Source organism: Pan troglodytes, chromosome 15 (genome assembly GCF_028858775.2).
Source record: "Pan troglodytes isolate AG18354 chromosome 15, NHGRI_mPanTro3-v2.0_pri, whole genome shotgun sequence".
NCBI classification, from domain to species: Eukaryota; Metazoa; Chordata; class Mammalia; order Primates; family Hominidae; genus Pan; species Pan troglodytes.
In genome coordinates, this window is record NC_072413.2 from 92,493,075 (window position 1) to 92,519,805 (window position 26,731).

Here is a 26,731-nt window from a genome sequence, read left to right on the forward strand (position 1 = left end):
AGTGACTGGGTAGGCAAGACATCCCCGGGGTGAGAGGAACCTTCCTTTCCATGGCCCTCCTGGTGGGGAGGCCTGGGCTCAAGTCAAGGAGAGGCGGAGAGCAGTCCCAGAGGGATGGGGGAGGCAGACCAGGCTCTAGATAAATGGAATGAGGTGCCCTGGAAGAGATGCTGACAGCAGCCTACACTTGGACTTCACAAGACGCCACTGAAAGCAGCCTGCACTTTACACTTGGACTCCACAAGACACCACTGAGAGCAGCCTACACTCTACACTTGGACTTCACAAGACGCCACTGAGAGCAGCTTACACTTGGACTTCACAAGACGCCGCTTCTATGCACTGTAAGTTATCCTGGGTCCCTGTGAGGAGCTTTGGTTCTGTTATTCCCAAACCTCCAGAAAGTCTGGCACTAGCCTACAGAAAATCTCAAAGGTTCTATTTCACTCTTGTGTAAAGGTGCAAAAGGAGATGAAGCCTGAAGCCAGAGAGATGGTGGCAGTGCCCAGGGAACATCTGTGTGGTTGGTGGTGGCCTGATGGTGGTCACAGCACCAGGGGCTGCAGAGGGCCTCAGTGAGGGGAATGTGAAGCCCCCAGTGTAGCACCTGAGCTGTAGCCCCATGGAGAAATTGTCAGACATGGCTTGGAGATAGGGGTGGAGTGCACTCAGGATGGTGAGTTCCAGCAAATCAACTGCAGAGTCTCAAGCCACTGTAATTTGAGTCCTACGGGAAATGTCATATTCTGGAGTCCATGTCTCACAAAGCCAGACTTCTGGATGAAGTGGGGTGGAAGACCTGGCATCCCTCCCATTTCTTACCTTCTCTTCACGTTCTACACCCCCCAGTTCCCTAGGGAGATCTCTCAAGACATCTCTGTGAACTCTAAAAATCTGTAGAGTGCAGGCTGAAACACGTCAGTCCCTTTGGGGTTGTCCCCATGTTGAGACAACATGGGGGAACCCATGGGTGGTAACTGAACTGAACTGAAGTGACTCCTTTCACACGGAACATGGCTTGGAGGCATTGCAGAATGCATCTCTGATATCTAGAGTGAGCTGCAGGCTTGAGAAAGGAAAATTCTGGTTCTGAATGCTTTCAATAAAGTCACATTTATGGAAGGGGGGAGCTAAGTGACAGGGCATTCCAAGAGCGCTGCCATCCCTCGAGATCTGCACAGCCTCACCGGCCCCTCCCACTGGGAACATCTTCTGCAGTGGAAAAGCAGCCACCCTAGGGCTTCAACCTGAGGGTAAGAGGGTCAGATTTGCAGGACACCTGTCATTCAATAAACCAGAAGTTCAAAAGTTCTGCTGAGAACCTTGGAGCTCTGCCTCTTTAGACAATGGGAAGGAGAGAGGAATTTGCATTTGGATGTGTTTTCTGTGGGGCAATGCTGTGCTAAGGCATATTTAATTCTCTCAAGAGTACGTGGTGTTGGCAATATTATGGCCACACACCATAGATGAGAAGACCAGGTCTCAGCTAAAGGTTGTAACCTGGACCCCTCCTTTTGTTTCAGTGGCCAGACCCTGCCAACCCTTGCACCTCCCTGGTTCCCAGTGGGAAGGGCAGGTGAGGCTATGCAGCTCTCAAGGGATGGCAACGCTCTTGGGATGCTCTGCTACTTGGCTCCCCCATCCCAGTACCATGACTCAATTGGAAGCATTCGGAATCAGAATTTCCCTTTCTTAAGTCTGCAGCTCACTCTAGATATAAGAAATGCATTCTGGAATGCCTCCAAGACAGTGTTCTGCATGAAAAGAGTTGCATCAGTTCAGTTACCACCCATGGGTTACTAAGCTCAGTCCTAGCATCATCTGTACCTCTCTTGGTACCGTCCTTGGTGCCTGACAGGACATTAGGTGTGGCAGAGGTTCTTAGTAAATACCTTTATGGAGATGCATGGGGAATGATGACAGGGACAAGGTGGAAGAGGGAAAGAGAACAGAGAAGAGGACATCTGACACCTGTCCAAGTGGAAACTGCCCACTCTGCTACATCCCCTTCACTGCTCTGGCTACTAGAGGCCACTAGCCCAGCCACTTTCAAGGCACTATGTATGTCCACGCTGACACTAAGTCCCCAAGACTTAAACCCAACACCAACTCTTACCTCTTCCCCCAAAATCTATCAGTAAGCAAGTGCCTGGGAGGAATTCTGTAGGCTTAGCATTAATCTAATATCAGTTTATGTTTTAAAAAGAAAAATATTTACTCTCTTTTATTCTTCAACTATTATTTGTATAACTTACTTTGGATACTTCATGGGTTTTGTTGTGACACCACAGTTGACAACATCATTCTACTCACAACTCACAGCTCTCTTTTACAGCCCATGTTTGTCCTTGCAGTTTCCTTTGCTCCTCACCCTTTCATACAGACTGCCACTCACCCTTGAAGACTTGGCTCAAATGCTATCTCCTCTATGAAGTCCTCCCTGACCACCACCCTCCAGTAAGACTCCATCTGCTGCGCCCTCACAGTCTTGATGAATCTCCCTCAAAGAGCCAAGCACTTCACTCTATTCCTATGATTTGTTCCCCAGTCTAATTCTCACCATGATATAAGTTTATTATAGAGCCCAGAAGAGGACTTGGCCATGAGGTAAGAGCTCAGACAGAAGAAATAAGAGGGAAGACAAGAGAAGGAAAAAGCTGCGAGGGCTAGGCACCCACTTTACCTGCGTGACAGTAATGTTTTCCATCTGGAGAAAGTGTCCACCTGCAATCCCTTCTCCAAGTGCTTCAGCTTGCCCTCATCAGGAAGGATGAAGATGGCTGTGATATTTTTCTGGTAGGGTATTTCCAGGATGGTGCAAGAGAGCTTATCGTCATAGCCAACTTGGTATATGCCACTACGGAACATCATGGGCACCTTGACTGAACTGTTTTTCTCCAGAAAGAAATCTTCCTCTTTAGTTACATTTGGATCAAACTCATGTTTCCACCTGGCTTAGATTGAAGAAGACAAACAGACATGTTATCCCAAGGGAAAAAAGGTGACTAAATCCAACTAACCAGTAGTCTCTGTCCACACAGATTCAGGGTGAAAGGGGATATTCCGGGATATCAGGGAAGTCCTTGCCCTCATGCCATGTCCTGGAGATTTCTGATGAGATGGGCTCAGGTGCAATTATTCGTTCCCAAAGAAGCCAGGACTAGACTGCCAAATTAAGAGGGGAAAAGCAGACTACCATAAGCTCAGGTTCCCCTAAGCCTGAGAAAGCCCACTGATTATGTCCTAACAGAGGGGACTGCATTACAATTAATGAGGGCTAATTGAGTCTGATGTGAGTAGAAATGCTTTATTCTAATCTGAGTCAATCCTGAAGGAGCTGCTCTCATGTGGAACTAAGAAAACTGGTGGAACAGGCTGCCATTGGGAGCTTGCCAAAGAGCAGTGAACACTGAAGCCTGGGTGCCTGGACTCTGAGGATACCTTGACCTATTGGGCATAAACTCAGACCTGGGTCTTTCAAACTTGCTACCTCAGAGTCCTAATTATAGGGCCAACTCCCTGAGTTCAAATCCTGGCCTCGCTGTTCTATCTACCTGTCCAAAAGGTTATCAAGGGTTAACCTTGGGTAAGTGTCTCAATCTCCCTGGACTTCAGTGTTCTTATTTGTAGAATGAGGATATTGACAGCTACCTCATAGGGATGCCTTGACATGTAGTGGGATAAGGCAGCACAGCTCAGTGCCTGTGTATAGTGAGTGTTGAGTAAGTGCTAGTCATCATCAGCATCATTATTTTCACTGTTATTCCTATTGTTATCTAAGGGACATAGGGATTTCAGGAAATTCCAGATTCCCCTCTTTCCTTCTCTGGTTTGGGAAGATCGAGGTTTTAGACTGCCATTGGTCACCTTTTTTCTTCTTTAGCCATCAATCTGCCTGTGGATTTTGAGAACCCTCAATTTTTTATATTTAGTACCATGTTCCTGACACTCCAGCAGTGACTTTGTCTGGACTGATGGGTGTTGGCCTCTGATTCTCACCTATTTTGGCCAACCTGTCTGTGTACATGAGTTCTGTGTGGTGTTGGGGGATAAAGTTGAAATTTGGAAACATTCTTCCATCTTTTTTTTCTGTCTCTCTCCGTCAGATCTGGGAAATATATAAAGTATGATAAGGAGAATTTATACAATACATACATAAGGAGACCCACCAAGTGATCACCATCACCATATCAACACAATCACCATCTCAGGTGTCTGCTTAGAGTGCTGGAAAGCACACAGTGCTAGGGCCAGGAGAAATGTGTTCCAGTCCTGACTGTCAATGATGGGCTTTGTAACTTGGAGTAAGTCAGTTAATCTCTCTCTGATTTTTTTTTCTCATCTAAGAGATGGGAACAAAATGTCATTCCAACCTCTATAACCAATGTTGTGTTAGGATAATCACCAATAATGAAAATGATAGACTTCATAAAGCTCATTTCACATACATTTTCACTTTAAATCTCAATAACTGTATGAGTTACGTATCATGGTACCCATTTTACAGCTAGGAAAAGTGAGGTTCTGAGAGATAAATCACATATGAATTCAAGGTCACAGAGCAAACAAGTGGCCAACCCAGGTTTTTAACCCAAGTCTAGTGGTCATCCTATTCTTTCCACACCAACATGCCAAAAGCCTTACCTCGAAAGAAAATATAATTTGCAAGAAGCATCACAGTGCCAGGGTCTATATTCTCGATCAGGTTGTTAATTTTCCCATGGGTTTTTTGACTGATAAAGTCATTGATCTGCTTCTGAGCCATTTCCAAATTCTGAAAGTTGGTAAGGATGGTTTCGGCACTGTAAAAGTTCTTGGCATCTTCCAAAAACTTACGCTGTGGCTGCAGCCTCTGGTCAATGAACAGCGTGTTCCCAATGCTCAGTTTGAGGTCCTGGGTCTTCTGGGTCAGCTCGTGGACGATGTAATGGAAGCCCTCATGAAGATCTTTTTCTGGCATCTTTCTGAAGTTGAACCCCTGCTTGATCTCGTCCAGGGTGCTGTCCTGGGCACCCAGGCACAGCATGGAGAAAGCTGTAGAGATGCTCAAGGGGGATAGGAAGATGTTCCTGCCAGGGTTGTAAAAGGCCAGCTTCTTGAGCAGCTTAAAGCCAAAGTCCATGTTCTGCCTTGCAAGCTCCTTGGCTGCCATCCTTTGCTTCCACCCTTGGACCTCGCTCAAAGCTTTATAATTCCTTGGTGAGAAGCTCGGCTTTAGAAGACCTTTCACCGTGAGGAGAACAGCCAGAAAAATGGCCAGGCCTAGTGTGGGGTTCATTTTCCTTGAAGAATATCCTGTTGAGTAGTAGACCTGAGGTCAGCAGAAAAAAAGAACATGATAACCCCATTGCCTACATGTTACCCAGAGGAAGACCAGATGAAAGAAGAAATACAGTGACTAGTATGTGTTGTACATAGCAGTTTATGAGTGCTTTGACCCCGTTATAGCATTTAAACTTTATAATCACCTTGGGGACTAGAAATGACTTCTACACTTTGTAAATAGGAGGACTGAATGTAGAAGACATCTCTTGTTTTTGTACCCTCTTTATGGAAACAGTGTCTCAATTCCTTTGAGGAACAGCTCTCTTTCCCTCCATTGGACCACAGTGAGGATACCCTGTAGTGTAGGCATATGACCCAGACCTACCATCATAATACTTCATTCCTTTGCCACACTGGCTGGTTAAAGATGAGAGTGTGGACCAAAATCAGACCTCTCAGTGTCTTTCTAAGGGAATGCAAAACCCCCTAAACTTTGGGGCAGCTAGCTTTGTGAAGTAGCCCTGAAGCTGAATGTGGCCATGGTTTCCACATGTAGAAGGAGAGGAGAGCGATAGAGGGAGGTGGAAAGACAGAAATGGACTGACACATCTGATGACATCTTTGGAGACCCTGGACTAAGCTTTAACTCAGTTTGCTACCCACTTCCATGTTTCCAAGTTATGAAAGCCAATAAATTTCCCTTTTAGAGTTGGCTGGTTTGAGGTAAATTTTTCCCCTTCAGCCAAAAGAATTATGACTAATTTGCAGAGATCAAGCTCTTTGTTTAAGCTCATATGTTCTCTAGGTGGTGGATATTCATTCCAGGAGGACTTAGGTCTTCCCTACACCCTTCCCAGGGAGGGAAGAGGATGGCACCATGGGAGAGGAACAGCCAGGTCTGCCTGGCTCTGGACTGCTGCTCCTTTCATCCACCTCTCAGCTTTGACATCTTCCAACGGCACTGTGAGCTTCTGGGAGACAAGACTTTTAGCTACGGTTTTCCCTTAATCTCCAGCCCTAATTCTGCAGAGAGATGCCAAAAGCATGTTGGCCTAAAAAGCTTATTGATTTCTCTGGTTGGACATACTACTGTCAGTGATGGTTACACCCATTTATATGTAAAACGAAGGCAGATTTCTTTGCTTGGTCATCTGTTATATCATTTAGTCTGCTTTCTTCCTGTAATTTATATCTTACATGTCTGTAATCTGTGGGTAATAGTCAGCCTGTCCACAGTAAAGGTTTTTCATGGTTGTCTTAGATTGGGTTCCCTAGAGGCAGAACCTGAGATGGGGATTTAGGTGCATGTTATGTATTGAGGCAGTTGTCTTCCCTGTAGGGAAGTGAGGGAAGTGGGATGGAAAAGGGAAGGAGCCAAGGTGACATCTAGCCTTGGCCTGGTCCACAGTGGGAGGGTTCTCCAGGCTTGCCTTTTGGATAGAATCAGTCAGTTGGTGGCTGTGATCTGTCCTCTGGATGCAGGTCATGGTGCATAACTGGGTCAGTTAGGTCTTATCAGCCAAGGACAATTTTCTGGAGAGGGGAGGGCAGTTGTGAGCTGTCAGCAGCCAACCCTCACAGCAGCACCAGCAAAAGGGAACTGGGTCAGCCACCAACAGGGTCTGCACAGCTAAATTCCCATGCCTGGCTCCTTCTGGTTGACTGAATAAGCAGATGAATGAACACCAGGCAGGGCCTGTACCTAGGAGTATCCCCAGTTCCCAGGTTCTTCATGTCCAAATCCTTCTACGCCAAGCACTGTGGATAGAGCCTTGATCACAACAAAGGTCTTCAAGGAGTTTGTAGTATAGTATTGGAAAATTCTAGTGAATACTGCTCATTGCTCCCTCAGCATCCATTCTCCCAGCTTCCCAATAGATCCTCCTCTTCTTTCTTCTCCTCTTCCCCTCCTCCCCTTCTTCTCCTCTTATCCTCTTCTCCTCATCTTCTCTTTCTTTTTCTTCTTTTCAATAATATACTCTTCTCTCAGGCAGCCCATGTGCCTCAGGGACACAAGCCCCTCCCAGCTCCAAGGGAGGGCCTGATTGGTGCAGGGGCATCTCAACTCTCCTGCTACTGGTTGGTTCAGGAGCCAGATCTAATCCAATCAGTGCAGGCGGGAATTTCTGCCCTGATCCTTGTTTAGGGAGGGGCATGTGGCTTAAGGGGTGCAATAAGGGAGGATTTCAAGACTGTTTGTTGGAATGTTGGGGTGCTGGCCTGTCTCTTTCCTGGGATGTCCCGGGCAGGAAGGCACGGCAGGCAGGGACTAACAGCAACTTTGCCCCATGAGGGAAGTGACTCTAAGACAAAGCCATAGCACAAATAGGATGCATCCAAGGGCTCTTAAGAGAAACTGGGGCTGGGTCCATGGAAAAAGCTGACCCCAGAGCCCGCCTTGCCTCTGGACCCCCAGTGACGTTGAGTTACATGGTCACTTCCTTGAAGCCAAAAACATCCTCACAAATACGGGCAGATACATATTTTTTGAAACACTAGGACTACTAAGTAGGCAGGAGTTCTGTGCTCTGCTCTCATGCCTTCGTAGCTGTGTGACATTCCAGAAAGCACTTCCCTCTCTGAATCTAGGTGCTCTCTAAGCACCTTCTACCCCCAAAAACCACTTCTTGGTAAAACTTAATAACAGCTGGTGATGAACAAGGGCTCTATGGGCTGTCTGAAAACAGATTGTAGAAGAGAAATTAGTAAAATTCCGAAGGATGCTTCAGATAAACAAAAGAAAATAGGAAGGAGTCCATTTCAGGGTTTAGGGGGCTGCACTGTTTACAAAGGCTGCCTGGATTAAAAATAGAAGCTTCTGCTATTCAGAGTGGGCGCAAGTTCCCAGTGCCTAGGAGTAGAGAAGTTAAGACATGTCCCTTGAGCTGAGAAAACATTCTCAGCAGCGGTGAAACCAGCAGCCTGGCAGGAGCCTTGGAGGAGGCCGGGCAGGGCAGGGCTGGAGCAGGGAAGGAACCCGCAGAAAGCACCATCCTGGGAACACTTTGTGGCACGCACAGCTTTACAGTGATGTTCAGTCACTGATCCCTAAACATTGTCAAGTTTCAGAAACAAGAATGGATTGTGGAATTCCAGGTCTGGATAGCGGTCCTCCCCAACTTGTGTGTTTGTTAGGTGTTTTGAGGCAAGTCTCCTCACCCTTCAGGCTTTCAGTATCTTCATCTATTAAATGAGGGGGAGGTGGTGATAATTTGGTTTCTTCCCCCATGAGATGCTGCTGATCAGGTGGCACTGCCACCACCCCCCCCCCCCCGCCCCAAGGGACACAGCCCACACCCTGGCCTGGCGGGGTCTCAGCACCCTCCCACCTCAGCATGCCTGTGTCACAGCAGTCTCCACCGGGCCTCCTGCCCTGGCTCCCTGAGTGCGAACATCTGGCCTTTCTCCCCCAAACAGCCAACACCAGCCCCATTCCGGGCCTTTCCATCTGTCATCACGGGCTTTAAACTGACCCAAATTTGTCAGTTGGGTTAGATGCCTGAGTAGGCTAATTTTTTAATTCCATCAATTAAAATAGCTGAGCAACTGGTTATTTCCCAATCAATTGATAGGTTGCTCTCCTGAGTTGAGCAATTGTTCGTTGGCTTTTAGTTTGGAATGTGTGTGTGTGTGTGTGTATCTGTGTGTGTTTGGCTGTCACTCAAAATAAATAAAGAGATAAAACTAAAACAAAACCAAGAAAAAGAAAGAACAAGATAGAAACCGAACCCCATGGGGTACACATGGGACACATGAAGCTATAGTCAGTATTTCAATTCTCTGATCATCCTGCTCCCATGTTCCCTATTAATTTGGAAAAATAATTTCCTCCTCTTATGACTAGATAAAATAGTGCCTCACTGACCCGGAAGTCATTCATCCTAAAGACAGATCCAAACCAGATGGGAAGCGTCCACACAGGTAGCACAGGCGGCTTAAGTCTACACGAGAGGGGGTTTCCCTGTGGGAGGGCACTGCTTCCACCTCCCACACCATCCCGATCAGCCAACTGAAGCAACAGTGAGCTGTGACAGCAGACTCAACAATAATAATATTTCTAATTTTACAAAGTGCTTCCCCCGTTATCACCACAGTTTGAAGAAATGATACCTAAACAGGGATAACACACACAGGCTACAGAAGGTCTACTCAGTGCACAGTGGTTTGGAACCACAGTTTTCTTTAGAGAGAACTCCCCCTGCCCTCAGGCAGGTCACTCCTCTCCTGATAGTTGACCACCCTACCTCTCTTCCCTGGGATGAAACTGACTGGCTAGAAAGAGTTGATGTAATATCCTTCCTCAAGCCAATGAGACCAAAAAGTTTAGAATGCTTTGGACAAATTCCCATGTCTTGAGAACCACAGAGCGAGCTTCAGGCAACCAGTGTGTTGCCTGCTCATCGGGGAGATGCTTCCTACACTTGGCTGCATGCACCAGACACCCCTTCCTGCCCCAGAAACCCCTTCCTGCCCCAGGAACCCCAGGCCCTCTGAGATGCCACCTTTCCTCAGAACCTTTTCTGAGCGCCTCTTGGAATGTGCAGCACTTGGGTAAACCCGGTGCCCTTCTTTGGGCGGAGAAATCTGAGGAATCCTTGCTAAAGATGTGCCTTGGCCTCGCAACAGAAGACCTTCACCAGAGCCCTGCAGTTGAAGAGCCACTCCAGGCCTGCTCTGTGGCTCACCTGTTTTAAAGGAATGATATTGCTTTAAGAAGAAATCACTCTATATACATTAGAAATTAAATTATTATTTTTAAAAGCACATTTAGAACTAAGTGGTGGTAAGACATATCTTCTCTCTCCTGTTAGAAGTAAGAGAAGCCCCATAAACAAACTCTGATGACCACAGCAATATACTTTCTCCTCCTTTCTGGAAAACAAAGAGTGGAGAACATGTCCCCATTCCACTTATTAATTTGCTCTGTAGATTTCTGCCTTCATTCCTTAAGAAATATGTTTGAGTCCTCGCTCTGTGTCAGGCACTGGGGCACTAGAGCAATGCCCAGGAAATGGTCCATATTGATGCTGCAGACTGACTCTCAGCCCAACAAGCCCCACAGCCTTCTCCAAACCCTCAAGAACCTTCCAGCTGTTTGCCTGACCTGGTCCTCCTCCCCTTCCGTGACTGCATTCTAGGAGGAGAGGTATGTGGGTTGGAAAGGCTGAGAGATCATTGACTTCAGGACTATCTGTGCCATAAAGAGGGAAATGAGGCCCAGAGTGGACAAAGGAAGAGATCGTGGTTGCAGTGTGCATCAGTGGTGAAGGCAATTCTGCAGAAATGCATTGAACAGGCTGCATCGCCTCACTTTCTCCATGAACCAGTGAGTTGATGGATCCAGCCTCTATCCTCAGAGAGAGATAAAGATTCACAAACAGCTCACACACAAGGATGACTGTGGCCAGCATCATGCAGCAGGGGTGGACCCAAATTGGAGGCACCACTTATGTCCCAAGACCTCTCCCATCCCCACATTCATGAAGCTTCTCTCTCTAGAAAAGCACTGGGCAGTAGACATCCATAACACTCTGCCAAAGATGTTCAACAAATTCCTCAAGAGGGGTTTACCTGGATTTTGGAGATCCTCTAGAATTTTCCTTTCATACACCCACCTGTGGACAGTGCTATATCCTCCCTCGATCTGAAGCAAGCTTCGTGTGGAATAGACAAGAAGCACCGGATCTTTTGGAAGGGAAGGTCACATACTCACAGTACATTCAGAAGTCCACTGAGCCAGCCAAATGCATCTGCCTTTCTTGCTTTATTATTTATACTTCCATGGCCTCTTGGAAGAGTAAGGCCAATAAAATGAGCTGGCGTGTGTGGGCAGGTGATGGAGGCTTTGGAAGCAATGGCCACACCACGTCCCTGGGAGCTCTCCCTGTGGAGGCAGCGGCATGATATTGTACCGGCCACACCCACTGGGCTGTGGCTTCCCTAATGGAGTCCACTAGACACCTTTTGTAACAACTCTATTTCCCAGTTGCTCTCTGGGTATGGAAGCCAGAATAGTCTACAAGTAGATGAGCCTGGAGTCCTAATACTGAATATTCAACCCAAGTATCATCATTGCTGCCCATGGGAACAGGTTGATAACTGGGTTTCTTGGGGTCATTCTCATGTATCCCTCACCATTTTCTTTTGCTATTTTTTCATGTGTTCCAAATTACCTTAGCTCACATGGAGTCCTTTGGGGAAAAAGTTCGAGGACAGACAAATAGACAACTAAATGCGTAGATTCCGTTAGGAAGAACAGGAATTAAAAATTCACCTCAAAGTTCATGATCATGGAAATTACAAATTGTTTTCCTGTTGCACATTTGTTGTGCTGGAGTGATGAGACTATGGTTGGGTTCTCTTGTGCTGGGGTGATCAGACTATGGCTGAACTCTGTTGTCTCTGCCTCCCCCTTACTTTTCTATATTTTCCAAATTGTCTTTAAAAAACAGATATTACTTTAGGATTAATTTTTCAAAGGCTTAAAATAAAATAAAATAAAAAATTCTTATCTTCAGTTTTACCACTTGGAGAGAGAAGCATTGATGATGTCTGGGAACATTCCAAACCCACTGATCCTGGGATGGAAGAGCAATAAGCTCAACATGCCTATCTTCAATTCTGCTTAATCTAATGAGCTCCAGTGAGCAGAAAAAACATTCACATATTTCTTCCCCATTGAGTGGTGTTTCACAGTAGGTCATATCTGACCAAAACACCTCGGAGGCCTCGGAAGAGCCGTGGGTGTTGTTTTCCCTTCCTTTGGGTTGCTGCTTTTAGCAAAGACATGACTCTCATTCCCAGAGCTATTCAGAGCAGGTGACCCAGACAAACCTTCTTGGAAAGAGGAGACACTAGTTCATTCCCAGGCCTGGTTCAGCCACAGACTCTATGCACTCAGGGCCTAGATGAACAAGGACATGGGGATATGGGTTCCAGAGCTGCCCAGATCAGAAACCACCCCTGAAGATGCCCCTGAGCCACCACCTTCCCTCGCCCAGGGAGCAAGGCCTGCCTGCTGGGATGCATGGGTCAAAGACACCATGTGAACGGTGAGATGAGAGACTTCACACTGGCCGGCTCTGGTCACCAAGGGGTTGCAGAGGAGAGAGAAGGACAGGCTGAGACTAAGGAGTACAGGTGGTCCTATTGTGACTGTAGAGGCTATAGCGGTGGAAGATCAGAGCCAGTGAGGTGGACACTGACCCAGAATCCAGGTCTGTACGTCTGGTTTGGGAGGGAAAACCTGCCCTCTAATGACAGGGTGAGGCCTGTGTGAGTCCGAGGGCCATGCCTCCCTGCCTGCCCCAGACCCTCTCTGCTCCAGGGTAAATTTCCATGGGAGACTTGCAGGAAGAGGCCAGGGTAGGGATGCCCACTGAGCGACATGGGCAGCACTGGGGATGCCTGAGTTCAGACAGTGCCAGAGGCCAGTAGGCCATGGGCAGAGGGTAGCCACAGGTGGGCTGCCGGCCAGCCAGGCGCTACACCTTGGTTGGGAGTTGCCTGTCCTGCCTGGGAAAAAGAGCCCCGGAGGAGGTGCACGTCTGAGGAGAGCAGTGAAGGATATAGGCATGGGAGGGAGCAGCCCCCTTCATGTGCCCATTAAGGGACCTCAGCCTAGACTTGAGGCTGCCCCGACTGCCTGTAGTTAAGATTCAGGTCCCATGGATTTGTGCCTGGTGTTCATCAGGGGCTAGAAGGATGAACGAGATTGTCCAGCCTGGGAAGATTATTGTTATAAGTTAATGGGCCTAAGGCACTGGTCGGAGGCTGAGGGGTGGCCTGAATATTTTTTACATTATTGCCTTGTGTAGGGGTGAGAGGGGAACTAGGAATTTCTGGTCCTTATCCTCACTCTTTGGATCTCCCAGATGGAAGAAACATGTTAGTGACCATGCCACACCCTAACTCCAAGAGCTCTGGTCTGATGGGAACACAGAACACCGAGATACAAGTCACACTAGGTAAGGGCCAAGGTAGAGGTAACTCTGGGAGGTGAGAACACGCAAGAGGCACCTGATCCTAGCTGGGGTGCTCTGGACTGTGTCATAGATGGGGCACTCTTAAGCTGGGTTTTGAAGGATAAGTAGGTGTTCTCTAGGAGAAAACTGAGAGCAAGAGAAGTATATCAAGGATTTTGCATCCTGGAGAAAGTGAGTGAACAATCTAATGCCTCCAGAAATTGTATATGTGACTTTGGGCTTCTGGTTCTTTAATTGCAAAATGGGAATAACCTATTTCTAAAGCAGTTGTTTCCATCCTGGGAGTGCATTAGAATCATCTAGGAGCTTTAGAAATACCTATTTTCAGAACATTCCTCTAGAGATTTTGAGTTAGTTGATGCAGGATAAATCCTGGGTGAGGGTGCCTTTAAGAACTTCTCTCCAGGGGATTTAATGAGTACTCAAGGTTGAGAATCCCACTCCAAAGCAGGTGATTCCCACCTGATGATTCCCAGGTCTTTTAAAGCATTCAGCCACCAGGTATCAAGATGGCTGTAAAGCCACAGTATTAAGGTATTGGGACAGAGACAGACAAGCTGACCAATGGAACAGACTAGAGAATCCAACAGAGCCACACAGGAAGTCACCTGATATGTGACAAGGGCATCGCTACAGTTCAAAGGAAAGGATGATCCTTTCAATGAATGGTGAAAACAACAACAACAACAACAACAACAAAACACCAGTGGATGTCCATACAGGAAAAATATAAATAGTGACCATTTTACTCAACATACAAAAATTAATTTGAGAAGTCACAGACCTAAATGTGAAAGGTATTAGATTGGACTATATGAAACTATTGGTCTTTAATATTTTTTAACCTCAAAACCCACAAGAATCAAAATGATAAAGCTTCTAGAAGAAAATATATTAATAGTAGACAATCTTCGTGACCATGAGATAGGCAGAAAGTATTAACCATTTTTACAAAATGATAAATGGAACTTCATTAACATTAAGAGCCTTGTTCCTCTAAAATTACCTAGGACAGTACAAAGGCAAGTCACAAGCTGGGAGTGGTACGTGTAATGTCTGTGTCTGATAAAAGGCTCATGCCTGTTTTTAAGCACTTCTACAAATCGACTGAAAAAAGACAACAACTTAAAAACTAAGCAAAGACATGAACAAATACTTCACAAAAGAAGATATCCAAATGGCCAATAAGCATCTGAAAAGGTGCTCGACATCATTAATCATCAGAAATATGCAAAACAAAACTACAAGAAGAACTCACTACACACCCACTAGAATAATTCAGATTAAAAGGACCAGCCACACGAGGACGTGGAGCAAGTGGAACTCTCTTATATTGCGGGTGGGTGTGCAAACCGACACCAACGTGTTGGTTGGAAAATTGCTTGGCAGGATCTATAAAAGGCAAACATATGCTTACCCTTTGACCCATTCATTGTACCTCAGGGTATATGCCCAACAGGAAATGAGTGCTTGTGGGTTTACAAAGACATGTACTGCAATGTCCATAGCAGCTTTATGTGATAGACCTAAAGTGGAAACAACCCAGATGTCCATTTATAGTAGAGAAGGGAGAGAAAGAAAGAGATTCCTGGCCACCATCGCAGATCATACTTTGCATTTCCCTGGGTGACCCCACTCTTCTTTGGTTTCCACAGGATCCCCAGTTGATGCTCGTGACAGACAGCTATGGGAGCCAATGACCAAGAGTGTGAAACACTGCAAAGCCCAAATCCCACTAGAACAAATTATACTGTACCTCCGAGCAATAAGGCAAAGACTGAGTAAATGCAATGTATTTTCAGTCATTGAATTCAACTCCAATTGGGGAGCTTAATCAATAAATGATTTAAAATTAATAATAATTGATTTTGAAAGAAAATATTTTTAAGCAATCTCCGGTAAGATCCTAGGTTACCCTAAAAAGCTTCTAGTACAAAATGTTGAAAATCTTTCCACACAAAAATCTAAACAAGTAAGAAATGAAAGGAGAGAAATAGAAATTTTTTTTTTAATGGGAAGCATTCTGTAAATAGTAAAAAATTCAAGATGGCATTTCAGAACATTCGAGAAAAGGTGAACAATTCCATAAATGCTATTAGGAAACAAACAAATCATTTCAAAAATAAAATTAGAAGTGTTGGAATAAAACCTTTTCATAATGTTAGAGTGAAAAAGAACTTCCTAAGCGTGATAAACAAGCCAGAAACCATGTAGGAAAAGATGGCATATATGGATATACCGTCTTTTTGCAACGTGTTAAAACTCTACAGAATATGTAAAATTTGGAATCACAAATTGGAACATGTGTACAAGATAGAGAGCTAATGTTCTTAACAATTAAGAGTTCTTATATATATCAATAAGTAACCACATGTGTTTCTCAATCAGCAAAAAGTAAAAAATTTGGGTAAATATGCATTGAAACATTGTGGGTGGGGGCCAGCTTTGATTTTCCTCATCTTATTTTCTTCTTTGTCTTTGTCTCTGCAGAACAGGGTACTTCCATGCACATATTAGTAGATACGGTTATTCATAGACATTATGTATTTTTCATACCAACTTTGCAAGTTTGGGTGCTGCTAGACCCATTTTTACACATGAGAAATCTGAGTTTCCTATAGCTGCACAGTTAGCAGATTCAGGACTCAAAAATCAGGTCTTCTGGTTCTGAATCCCTTGTTCCATGGATAGCTTTCTGGTAGACCACAAATGAAAGCATGGCCACAGCATCTTGGCAGCCAGCACAGACCCATGGAACTCTTGGCCAGACTGGTGATCCAGCCCTAGGGCTAGGCATGAGAAGGACGCAGAATGTCTGTCTATTTGAGTGATCACCTTGGCCCTTGGTTGTCTTCTCTAAGACAGAGAAACAGACAACACACACACACACACACACACACACACACACACTGCCCCTTGGACTAACCTCACCTCCCCAGTTTCTCCTTTCCCCTCAGGTCAGTCTTCCTTGGCCTTCCCCAGGTGTTGCTGATCCCAGCCTCCTAGTCCTTTTTCGGTCCTGGTCCTGCAGCCTCCAGGTTCCAAGTATGTTCCTCTAGGCTCCCCAGCCCCACAAGCCTTATCTACAAACTGGGTGGACTTCTGCCCAACGACCTACTAAGTCTGCCTCTGCCACCTCCACCCCTTTCCCAGGATCAGCCTGGCCAACTGGCCCTGCCAAGTGTCTCACTCAGAGAGCAATGCGTCTGGGAGTTCCCTTCCTCACCCCTTGGGAAAGATCAGGCCTACTTTTTCTCTCCCATCCCAAATAGCAAGGGGCACTGTGCTAGGTACACCCAAGGTGCTCTGTAGATTCACTGATGAGGGCCTGGCTTGCTAGGACCTGAGTGTTTGGCACCCAGTAAACCTCATAAAAGTGAGTGCACCAGAAACCAGAGTGACACACACCATCCCCTCCCAGCTCCACAGCCCTGATCCCTGTGATCATCTTTGAGCAGAATCTTCCACCCCAGATTCCTTCCCTGGGACAGGACAGGAATGGGTGTGGGCACCCTGGCACTGCTATAGAATACCAGCCGCCTGGCACAGATGTTCACATGGCCCTCTCTCACCTCCCAGGTGCAGCCTGGGAGCAGGCAGCCCATCCATCCAACCCCACCCCACTCCCGAGCTCTGGGACGTCTCAGGGCCTGGGCCTGTGGTCTGGGTACCAGACATAGGTGACTCATAATGCACCTGGTGGCTGGAGAAGCCATCCCTTCCTCTGGTTCTCAGTGTACTCACCTGTACAATGGGCAATAGGAGACTGCATTGGATCTGTGGTTGCCTGAGAGAGCCAAACTATTGGAAGTCATGCTGTCAATCAATTTCACTTAAAATAATATAGACCCGAGTCTGTGCTAAATGTCATTCAAGCCAGATCTAGATGCCGGTAGAAGAGCAGAACAACAGAGGATATAAAAAAAAGAGCATTTGCTCAACATTACTAACCATCAGGGAAATGTAAATGAAAACCACAATGAGATACCACCTTACTCTTACAAGATGGCCATAATTAAAAAGTAAAAAAAAAAAAAAAAAAAAAAATGGATGTTGGCATGAATGTGGTGAAAGGGAACACTTTTACACTGCTGGTGGGAATGTAAATTACTACAACCCCTATGGAAAACAGTATGGAGATTCCTTAAGGAACTAAAAGGAAAGCTACCATTTCATCCAGCAATCCCACTACTGGGTATCTACCCAGAGGAAAAGAAATCATTATATGAAAAAGACACATGCACACACATGTTGCGTAATTTCAAAGATATGGAACCAACCTAAGTGCCCATCAAACAATAAATCCATAAAGAAAATGTGGTATATACACACCATGGAATACCACTCAGCCATAAAAAGGAATGAAATAATGTCCTTTACAGCAATTTGGATGGAGGTGGAGGCCATTATTCTAACTAAAGTAACTCGGGAATGGAAAACCAAATATTGCATGTTCTTGCCCATAAGTGGGAGCTAAGCTGTGAGCACAGGTATAAGAATGATATAATGGACTTTGGGGACTCCGGGAAGAAGGTTGGGAGGGGGTGGTGAGGGATAAAAAACTACATATCGGGTACAGTGTACACTGTTCAGGTGATGGGTGCACCAAAACTCAGAAATCACCACTGAATAACTTAATCCAAGTAACCAAAAACCACCTGTACCCCCAAAACTCTTGAAATTTAAAAAGAGCATTTCAGAAAAATATTTATGGAAGGAAAATCACAAACTGCAAAAAAGCCCATAATTTAATGTTTTTCTGCATTTTCGGGTAGCCCACCAATTTGATTTCAGCAGCATGTGTACTTCTGTGCACACCTCATGTACACACACACACACATATATATATACACACACACACACACATTTAATTCTTACAAGTCTGTGAGGGACCATTGTCCCACTATACAGATGAGAAAGCTGAGGTTTGGGATAGTGAGTCATCTGTCAAATGTCACATGATTATTTAATGGATGTGCAGCTTCATAAGAATTTCTTAATATAAAAGCAGAAAAAAAATATGTGGATACAACTAGTGCAGAAACTTTGAAGGAAATTCTGGAACTGTCTGCATGCCCCACATAAGGCTGTGGCTGTTAAATGCTGGCTCCTGGGATGGCTCACTCTAATATTTGTCGCGTTGGTTCGTGCAGCCCAGAACAGGAACTGACACCACCTTCAGTTTTCCATCTCTGAGCCATTCGACTTCTCCTTTGGAAGGTGTCCCACCCACCTCTCTCACCTGCCTTTCCCTCATCCTCCTTTCCTGCTTCCTTCCAAAGAGGCAGAACTTGAGTTGAAAAGCAGATTGAATGTCTATAATGTACCAGGCAGCAAGCCAGGTGTGGGGGAGAGAGAAATAACACAAGTCCTCATAAGCTCACAGACCAGGGAAGGGACAGACACTGGGGGGTCACGCCTGTACTCCTAGCACTTTGGGAGGCCAAGGCAGGTGGATTGCTTGAGGTCAGGAGTTTGAGACCAGCCTGGCCAATATGGTAAAACCCCATCTCTATTAAAAATACAAAAATTAGCTGGGAGTGGTGTCTCGCACCTGTGGTTCCAGCTACTCGGGAGGCTGAGGCATGAGAATTGCTTGAGCCCAGGAGGCAGAGGTTGCAGTGAGCTGAGATTGCACCACTGCACTTCAGCCTGGGTGACAGTGATACTCCATCTCAAAAACAAAACAAAACAAAACAAAACAAGAGTTCTGTGGAGGGGTGAGTTCAACACCACTTGCACCCATGAGAGGCAGATATTGAATCAAATCAAGGCCTCCAAACAAAAAAAGCCGCAGCTCCATCCCTCACCCACTCACGGGTCCCCTCTCAGGGGGGCATTGTGACATTGAGGTGGAGCACAGGTCCTACAGCCACAGCAAGCTGGGCCACCTCACCCAGGTCACCTCACTTCTCTGTGCCTCAGTATTTCCATCTGCCCAATGGGACTACTGAAGTACCTGCTTTGTTCATTTCATCAGATTGTTAGCAGTGCTATCAAATGCAAAGGCCCATGTGGAGAGGATCAATTAAAACTAATTGGTAGTAATCATAGCAATAGTTATAATAGTTGTTAATAAAATAGTAATTAATTACTATTAATGGGCATTACTAATGATAAACATGATGACAGGGAGCTGATTCTGTTCATCCAAGTCACACTCTGCTCACCATTCTCATCCTCCAACATCAAGAGTGAGGGTGTTGGGTGCCTAACACTGCTGGAGCCCAGGAGGAAAATTCTTGCCCCTCAAATGAAACATGTGTTATCAAGAATGGATCAGACAGCAAAAATCAAATGTTAAGGGTGGCTGAGATCCTTGAAATTCAGGAGGAATTTGGATGGGTAGTCAGTAGTTACCCAAATAGGGTTATCTGTTCACATCTAACTACTGACTATTTTGTGTGCTATTATATAGTTAAGGATGGGAAAAGCTCATTTCTGAGCTTTCAGAAATTTGGGAAAACAGAGTGGTTGTCTACTTAAGACCAAGGAAAGGGCCAAGTCACAGAGAAGACGTAGTGAAGAAATACACAAGCCCACACATCTATTCTCCAAGAATGTTCCACACATTCCCCAGTGGGTTCCATTACCAGCTCAAGCCACTAGCATAAGAATGAGGAGTGATATCGAGGGTAGCTCTGGAAGCAGCCATCCCACGGCTCACCATGCAGGTGGAAGAAGGGAAGTTTCCCTTCAGTCATCCAGGTTTTCAGTTTTCCTTCCAGGATAAGCGAAAGCAGGCTGATAGAAACCAAGTGTGGGCTGGTAAGCAGGTCACCCTTATTTGCAAGGGCATACTCTGAGCTGCCACGGCTTGTTTGCTGATACCAGACAGTCCTCTTACAGAGAACTGCCTTTATAATCCAAGACAAAATGAAGGACAATTACTTTCAGAGAGAGAATACAAAGATGCAAATGGCTGATATCAGATATCTCTAAGCAGTACAAACCAAGAAACAGTAGAGACTCAAGAATCTGAAGCAGAGCGGGAGGACCTGAGAGCGGGAAAAGACTATAGAGAATTCTATGTAGAGACAGAAAATCTGGATTCAGGCTCCATGGCTGCTGTTTCCCAGCCGTGCAACCCTCCTCAAGTTACTTCATCTTTCAGGATCTTGATTTCCTCACCCATAAAACTGAGGAAATGTTTGAGAAATCCATTGGGAGGATAAATTAAAGTAGTGACTGTAAAAGGTGTGGTGTAAACCATAACCGCCCATGCACAGGCTGCTCTGTGACTTCGGAATTTTGCAGGGGTCCCCAAGGGCTGGACCAATGGCTTTCATTTTCCTCCACTCTGGGATGAATTTTTAAAAAATTACTGGGTGCTCAGCTTGAAATCTGCGGTGTTGGGATGAAAACCTAAACACCATACAACTGCTATTGTCTTCCGGTGGTGTTTCCAAATGCCAGAATAACCTGACCAGTGGGACTTCAGCCAATCAGCCCCTCTGCATCACTTCCCAAGACCAAAAATGCTTTCCCTCCTTGGATGAACAGCCTGGAGGTTGCTCCAGTGGCTCCCTGGGGAACTCACAGTCCGAGAAGGGGTATGGGTTTGAGAAGGGCAGCATGGTGCGGGCCTAGACTCCCAAGGCCACCCCACATCTCAGCACATCTATGTCTTAACCTACTCACCTGTGAAATTAGGGCAATCATACCTCCCCACTGTCGAGAGGCTGAGATAATTCGTGCAAAGCCCTGGGACAGTGCCTGGACTGTGCCGCTTAGGTACTCCATGGCGGCTGACTTGTTGTTTTATTATTATCAATCACTATTATTCTTATCCTCATATAACTTTAATTATTATTTTGTGATGGCACTGATGACAGAGACGGTTGTTTTTGGCAGCAACCCCAAAGGGCCACCAGTGTGTCCACACCCACCCCCTCCCAGCCACAGCTATCTCCCACCTGGCACACGCTGACAGCCTTGGGCATGCCAGGCCAGATGGGACTCGTGTGCCGCAGGCACGTGACAAAGCTGGATGCCACAGCTACTGGTGGGCACTCTCTGCCAGCCCCCGGTGGCTGTGACTCACCTAGTTATGGCTGGCGGAGGTGGGAGAACAACCTTAGAACTCAATGCAAGAAGTGGGCAAACTGATCAGGGCTGGGGTTGGGTGGGGACCTGGGTGGGCCCTTCGAGGTGGCTCTAAAGGGCTTGTTTTGGGCATTGGGGGTGGGGTGCAATTGGGTCCATGTAGGTGTCCGGCAGTTGGGGCCAGATGCTCTCTGAGCCAGTGGGTCTATTCCAGGGACTTGGTCTGGGCCATGTCCCAGATCTAAGGACTCAGAGGAAGTGCAGGGCCAGGGAATTCTGAGGTGGTGGCAGTTGGTGGCCAGAGGTAGGCAGGTGGGGGCTTTGAGTCTGTAGTTATTTGACTCAGGGCTTCTGCAGCCACTGGTTGGAGTGCAGTTCAGCAGGGGAGAGTGTGGAGGTGGGCAAGGATTAGGCTGGATGTCAAGACAGGATTGCAGCCCAGTGGGAGAACAGGCAATGAATCAGGGCCCCGAGGCAGAGGCCAACTTCCACGGACTGAGGAAACCCACGGTGGCCGGAGAAATGGTGCTCTCTGGCCAGAAAAGAAGGCCAAAGCCACCAGCCACACACCTGCTGCTGGGCCTGACTCAGTGGCTGAGTTGGACACCTGGGTCAGGGTGTGCTAAGCCTGGAGTGATGGTCCCCAAGGGCCAGCACGGCCACGGTTACCAATGTTGGCCTGAAGGTGACATGCCTGGGGGATCCTGAAACTATGGGACATGTTTCTGTGGGAGAGGCAGATGATTGGGAGTGACAAGCCATAGACTGAAAGAGAAGCAGAATCACAAGGGGTTGCTGCTTGGTGAGAATTTAAGAGTCAGAGTGTCAGGAAGACCTAGGGCTGTCTGGGTGGTCCAGGAAGGCTTCCTGGAGAAGGTGGCCATAAAACGGGAGGAACCCGGAGTTTCTACATCACCCTCCCCTGCAAGAGGCAATCAAATTCACCTGTGTCATCCCCTCCCCCCAACCCCATGTCTAGAGGCAGTGAAGGAGCAGGGAGCCACCCACTCAGCATCGCCGTGGACGGGGAGGCCTGCCCTACAGAGCCTCGCTCATGTTCCCATATCCCAGGGTCTGCGCCTGCACAGACAGCAAATGCTGCTCCACTTGGGCCCTGCTCCAGGAGCTGGGGACGCAGGGACAGCCAGGTTCTGTGCTCAAGGAGCTGATACTCAAACGGCCAAAATCCAGCAGTGCAGATGCAGGCAAGCCGTGCAGATGTGGGTCATTGCAGGGCAGGGAAATGCTGTGGATTTTGAATTGAGCAGACCGGGTTTGAACACCAGCTCTGCTCCCAGTTACCTCATTCCTGGAAAGCTATTGCACCTCCCGAAGACTCTTTTTACTCGTCTGCTGAATTTGGATAAAACCATCCACTTCCTGGGATATTTGGAAAGAAAAGAGAGGAACCCAGCCCCACAGAGTTTTGCAAGTGAGGAATGTACCAGCCCGTAGCATCCAAGGTGGCGCCGAGAGAGTGGGGTTCAGGGAGGCCTCGGATGGGAGCCTTGGCATGATGCCGCCAGAACTTTCCATCTGCCCTTGCCTTTGCTCCAATGTGTGTGCTGGCTCTGTTCTTGCTCTCTCTGCAAGCTGGCTTCCTCCACATGAGCTGGGCTTCCACCAGGGCAGCAACACTGCAAAGAGTGATATGAGATAGAGGTTACTGCAGGGATTAGGTCCCCCAGTGGTGGGAGCTGGGGAGAAGTCTGTGGAAGGCTGTCATCCTGGGTCTGGTGGTCAGCCCAGAACCTCTGCAGGTCAGCCAGGTGGGGAGGGAGAAGAAAACCTGGGTATGAGATGGGGCAGAATGAGGCCTGGTCAAAGCTTAAAGGACAGACCAGAACCCACATCTGTCACTCCAGCCAGGCTGACACGGTGACTCGAGGAAGGGGCCGGTGTTCCTCACCTGACCTGAGACCTGGAGAACTGAAGGAGGAGGCCTGGTGAGGGCTGGAAGAGCCCTTGGCACAGATGCTGTTCACAACCACCAGGTGCACCAGCAGGTGAAGGGGGGCAGCGCCTAGCACCCCACACCAACCTCAGAGTGTTCCTGCTTAACTTCTGCCTTCCAAACCAGAAGTACCTTTCTCTCGTAGCCAACTCTTACCTGGAACCACAGAGGGTGAGAATTCGTCACTACACTGACACACCTGGCTGGAACTATCACCCCCAACATCTTCCAAAGCTTATACCTTACAGTTTCTGTCCCCAAGACCTATTGCCTTTGCACTCTCTGACCCCAGGTCCTAATTCCAAGGCTCAGACCATCCCAACCTGGTTCAGGTGCCCCTGTTTGGGTCAAACACTTCTGGACACAGGGGTCAGGGCAGAACAGGTGATAAAATGACAGCTCCCACAGGCAGGCACCTAGGGAGGGGCAGTTTCTATAGGAAGGGCAGGAAGGAAAAACTGCATGTGTCACCGCAGCTATTGCACACACACACATTAAAATAGTAAAATAGGGATAACAAGGGGAAGGAAAAAGCCTCGGGGGAAAAGCAGTGAACTTGCTGACCATAAACGTGAACGAAACTGCCTTTGGGGGCACAGCACATGGCTCTCTGCGTCCCAGCAGCCAAGGACCACACGTAGTTCCACAGCTCTCAGCATAAATGTGTGTGAGTGTCACTTCCTCACTCTATCACAGGCATCAGACAGTGGGACCATGTGTAGCACAGCCTTGCACCCAGGCAGTGCCTGTTGCAGCAGAAAGCACAGTGGAGAGTTTCAAATGTGTGTTTTGGAGGCTTTTTGCCAGCAGCATCTTCTGGCTACTCACCTCTGTCTCCCAAAGCAAGCATGGCGGCTTTCCTGGGTTCTTCCCTACAAGAGGTACCTCCTAGATTTCTGGTTAGCTCCCTCTATAACTTCACTCACCTTATTCATTTACAAACGCGGGTTTGGCACCGACTGTGCACCAGCATGGTGTCTTCCGTGTAGGGCTGATGAGTCAGAGGGAGTGATACTGATCACCATCGTCCCAGTGTGTCTACGGATCTGGACGCTTGACACCTGGGGATGCCTGCATCCCATATTTTCCCATATATTGGGCTGATATTTTCAAAAAACTTCTCCCCACATCCCCAGTACTGGAAGCTTTTGCTCTTTTTTTCTCCGGGGATGAGTGATTTCCCAACTTAAGAAGAAGGCCCAGCGCCTGGGACTGTGGGTTCTGTTCTGGAGTAGAGCCTGCTCGGTTTCAGATGAAGAAACTGGTTTCTTGGGCTGCTGTTTTGCTTCTTGCCATGTTCAGTCCCCTCAGATGCCAGCCAGACATCCGGCAGGGGGCTGGTGAGGACTCTGCCAGGCACCTGGGAGTCTCCCTAATTATCCAGTGATCCTCCCAGCTTGTGACACCTCCAGTCTCCCAGAGATAGTTCAGGCTGAAAGGCCGCATTGGAATGTGTGGGGAAGAAATGGCCCTTTGAATGTGTTCAAAGCCTCCGTGGCCCCTGGCTGGGGAAAGCCAAGGGCAGTTGTGCTCAGCAAACTTCCTGGGGAGCCTGTGGTGTTCTCACGGGGAAATGGGAAAATACTGGCAAGAGAGAACTTTGTCATTGTTCCCTGCATTTAAGCAGGAGGGAAAAGAAAAGAACATGAAAGCATGTCCCTGGCAAGCACATCAAATTAAATGTCAAAAATATCCCAATGCTCATAACTCACCAGCGGCCGATGTCTGAAGTTACAGCTTCAGGCATTTATCACAGACAGCACTTTGAAAGGGAAAAGTCACAAGTTTTGATGTCAGAGCAGCTTGGCTTTGAATCCTGGCTATATTCCTGATTAGCTGGATGTGTCTGGATAGTATGTTTAACCTCTTCACACTTCAGTTTTTTCTGTGAAATGGACTTCGCACACCCCACAGGAGACCACCATGAAGAATGTAAACATCGAGTTAGGGCTTAGAAGCCTTATTTGCTAACAATACCAAAATGGACATTCTAGGTTTATCGTGAGGGTTAATGAGATTATTTAAACAGATTTTTGTGGTTTTGTTCTTAACTATATCCCTTGAACCTTGAACCTTGCACATAAAAGGCACTCAATAAATTCCTGTTGAATAAATTAACAAATAAACATATGAATGAAGAGGTGTTATTTCCCTCTCTAAACTCCTTTGCCTGTGACAGAAAATTCAAGTTTGTTAAATAGCAACAGTGAAAAAATGTTGGGATTGTAATGGAACGTCTACCACTCATCTGTTCAGCCTCTCTTACCTTTTGCATTAGGGAAGGGCTCATTCTTAGCCTTTTCCACCCCAAACAAGCCCTTCTTGTCTTTACACACTGTGGACCTTGGGTTTGTAATACCTGCTTCTTGTCCATCTGGGAAATTCTGACCCAGCTTCAAAGTTTAGTTTACAAGTCACTTTCTCCATGAGGAGAGGGTGATGATGCCAGCAGTGGTGGTAATATTAGTTCTGGTGGTGAAGGTGGTGGTGGTGGTGAGAGTGGTGGTGGTTGTAATGGTGATATTAGTTCTGGTGGTGATGGTGGTGGTGGTAGTAGTGAGAGTGGTTATAGTTGCAATGATGATAATAGTTCTGGTGGTGATGGTGGTGCTGGTGTTGGTGGTGGTAATGAGGGTGGTGGTGATGGTGCTGCTCGTGGTGGTGATGGTGGAAATAATAGTTGTGATGGTGATGGTGGTGGTGAGAGTGGTGGTGGAGGTGGTGATGATGGTGATGATGGCACTGTGGTGGTGATGAAGGTGGTGGTGGTGATGGAAGTAATAGTTGTGGTGATGGTGATGTTGGTGGAGGTGGTGGTGGTGGTGATGGTGTTGGTGGGGGTGGTGGTGCTGGTAATAATGGAGGTGGTGGTGGTTATGGTGATGATGGAGCTGGAGGTGGTGATGCAGGTGATGATAGTTGAGGCTGGTGGTGATAGTTGCCATAGTAATGGTGGTGTTGATGGAGGTGGTGGTGATGGTAGTGGTGGTGGTAACGGTGGTGATAATAATTGGGGAGGTGATGGTGGTGGTAATGGTGGTGACGGTGGTGATTATAGTTATGGTGGTTACAGTGGGTGATGGAGAGGATGGTGATGGTGGTGATGGAGGTAGTGGTGGTGACAGTGGTGATAATATTTGTGGTGGTGATGGAGGTGGTGGTGATGGTGGTGGTGCTGGTGATGGTGTTGATGGAGCTGGAGGTGGTGATGATGGAGATGATGGTGGTGATGGAAGTGGTGGTGGTGATGGAGGTGGGGATGATGGAGATGATGGTGGTGATGGAGATGGTGGTGGTGATGGTGATGATAATAGTTGTGATGGTGGTGGTGATGGTGGTGATGGAGGTGGTGGTGGTGATGATGATAATAGTTGTGGTGATGGAGGTGGTGATGGAGGTGGTGGTGATGGTGGTGATGGAGATGGTGGTGGTGATGGTGATGATAATAGTTGTGGTGATGGAGGTGGTGATGGTGGTGATG

The 26,731-nt window shown here is 47.1% G+C and overlaps 1 protein-coding gene across 3 annotated transcripts in view; it reads right to left on the reverse strand.

Annotated features, from left to right (window-relative positions):
• Positions 1-24,617, reverse strand: part of SERPINA12 (serpin family A member 12) — a 30,681-nt gene extending 6,064 nt beyond the window's left edge. The window contains exons 1-4 of one of the 3 annotated variants that reach the window (XM_001152987.4): positions 24,177-24,617; positions 22,599-22,933; positions 4,645-5,295; positions 2,684-2,954 (exon numbers count right to left, since the gene is read on the reverse strand). In XM_001152987.4, coding sequence (XP_001152987.1) covers positions 2,684-2,954; positions 4,645-5,278 — 905 coding nt within the window. In that variant the 5' untranslated portion in view covers positions 5,279-5,295; positions 22,599-22,933; positions 24,177-24,617. Of the gene's footprint in view, positions 1-2,683; positions 2,955-4,644; positions 5,312-10,880; positions 11,071-16,176; positions 16,305-22,598; positions 22,934-24,176 lie in introns of those variants that run through there. The other 2 variants (XM_054665857.1, XM_009428368.3) reach the window with 2 other exon arrangements.
• Between the last annotated feature and the right edge of the window lie 2,114 nt (positions 24,618-26,731).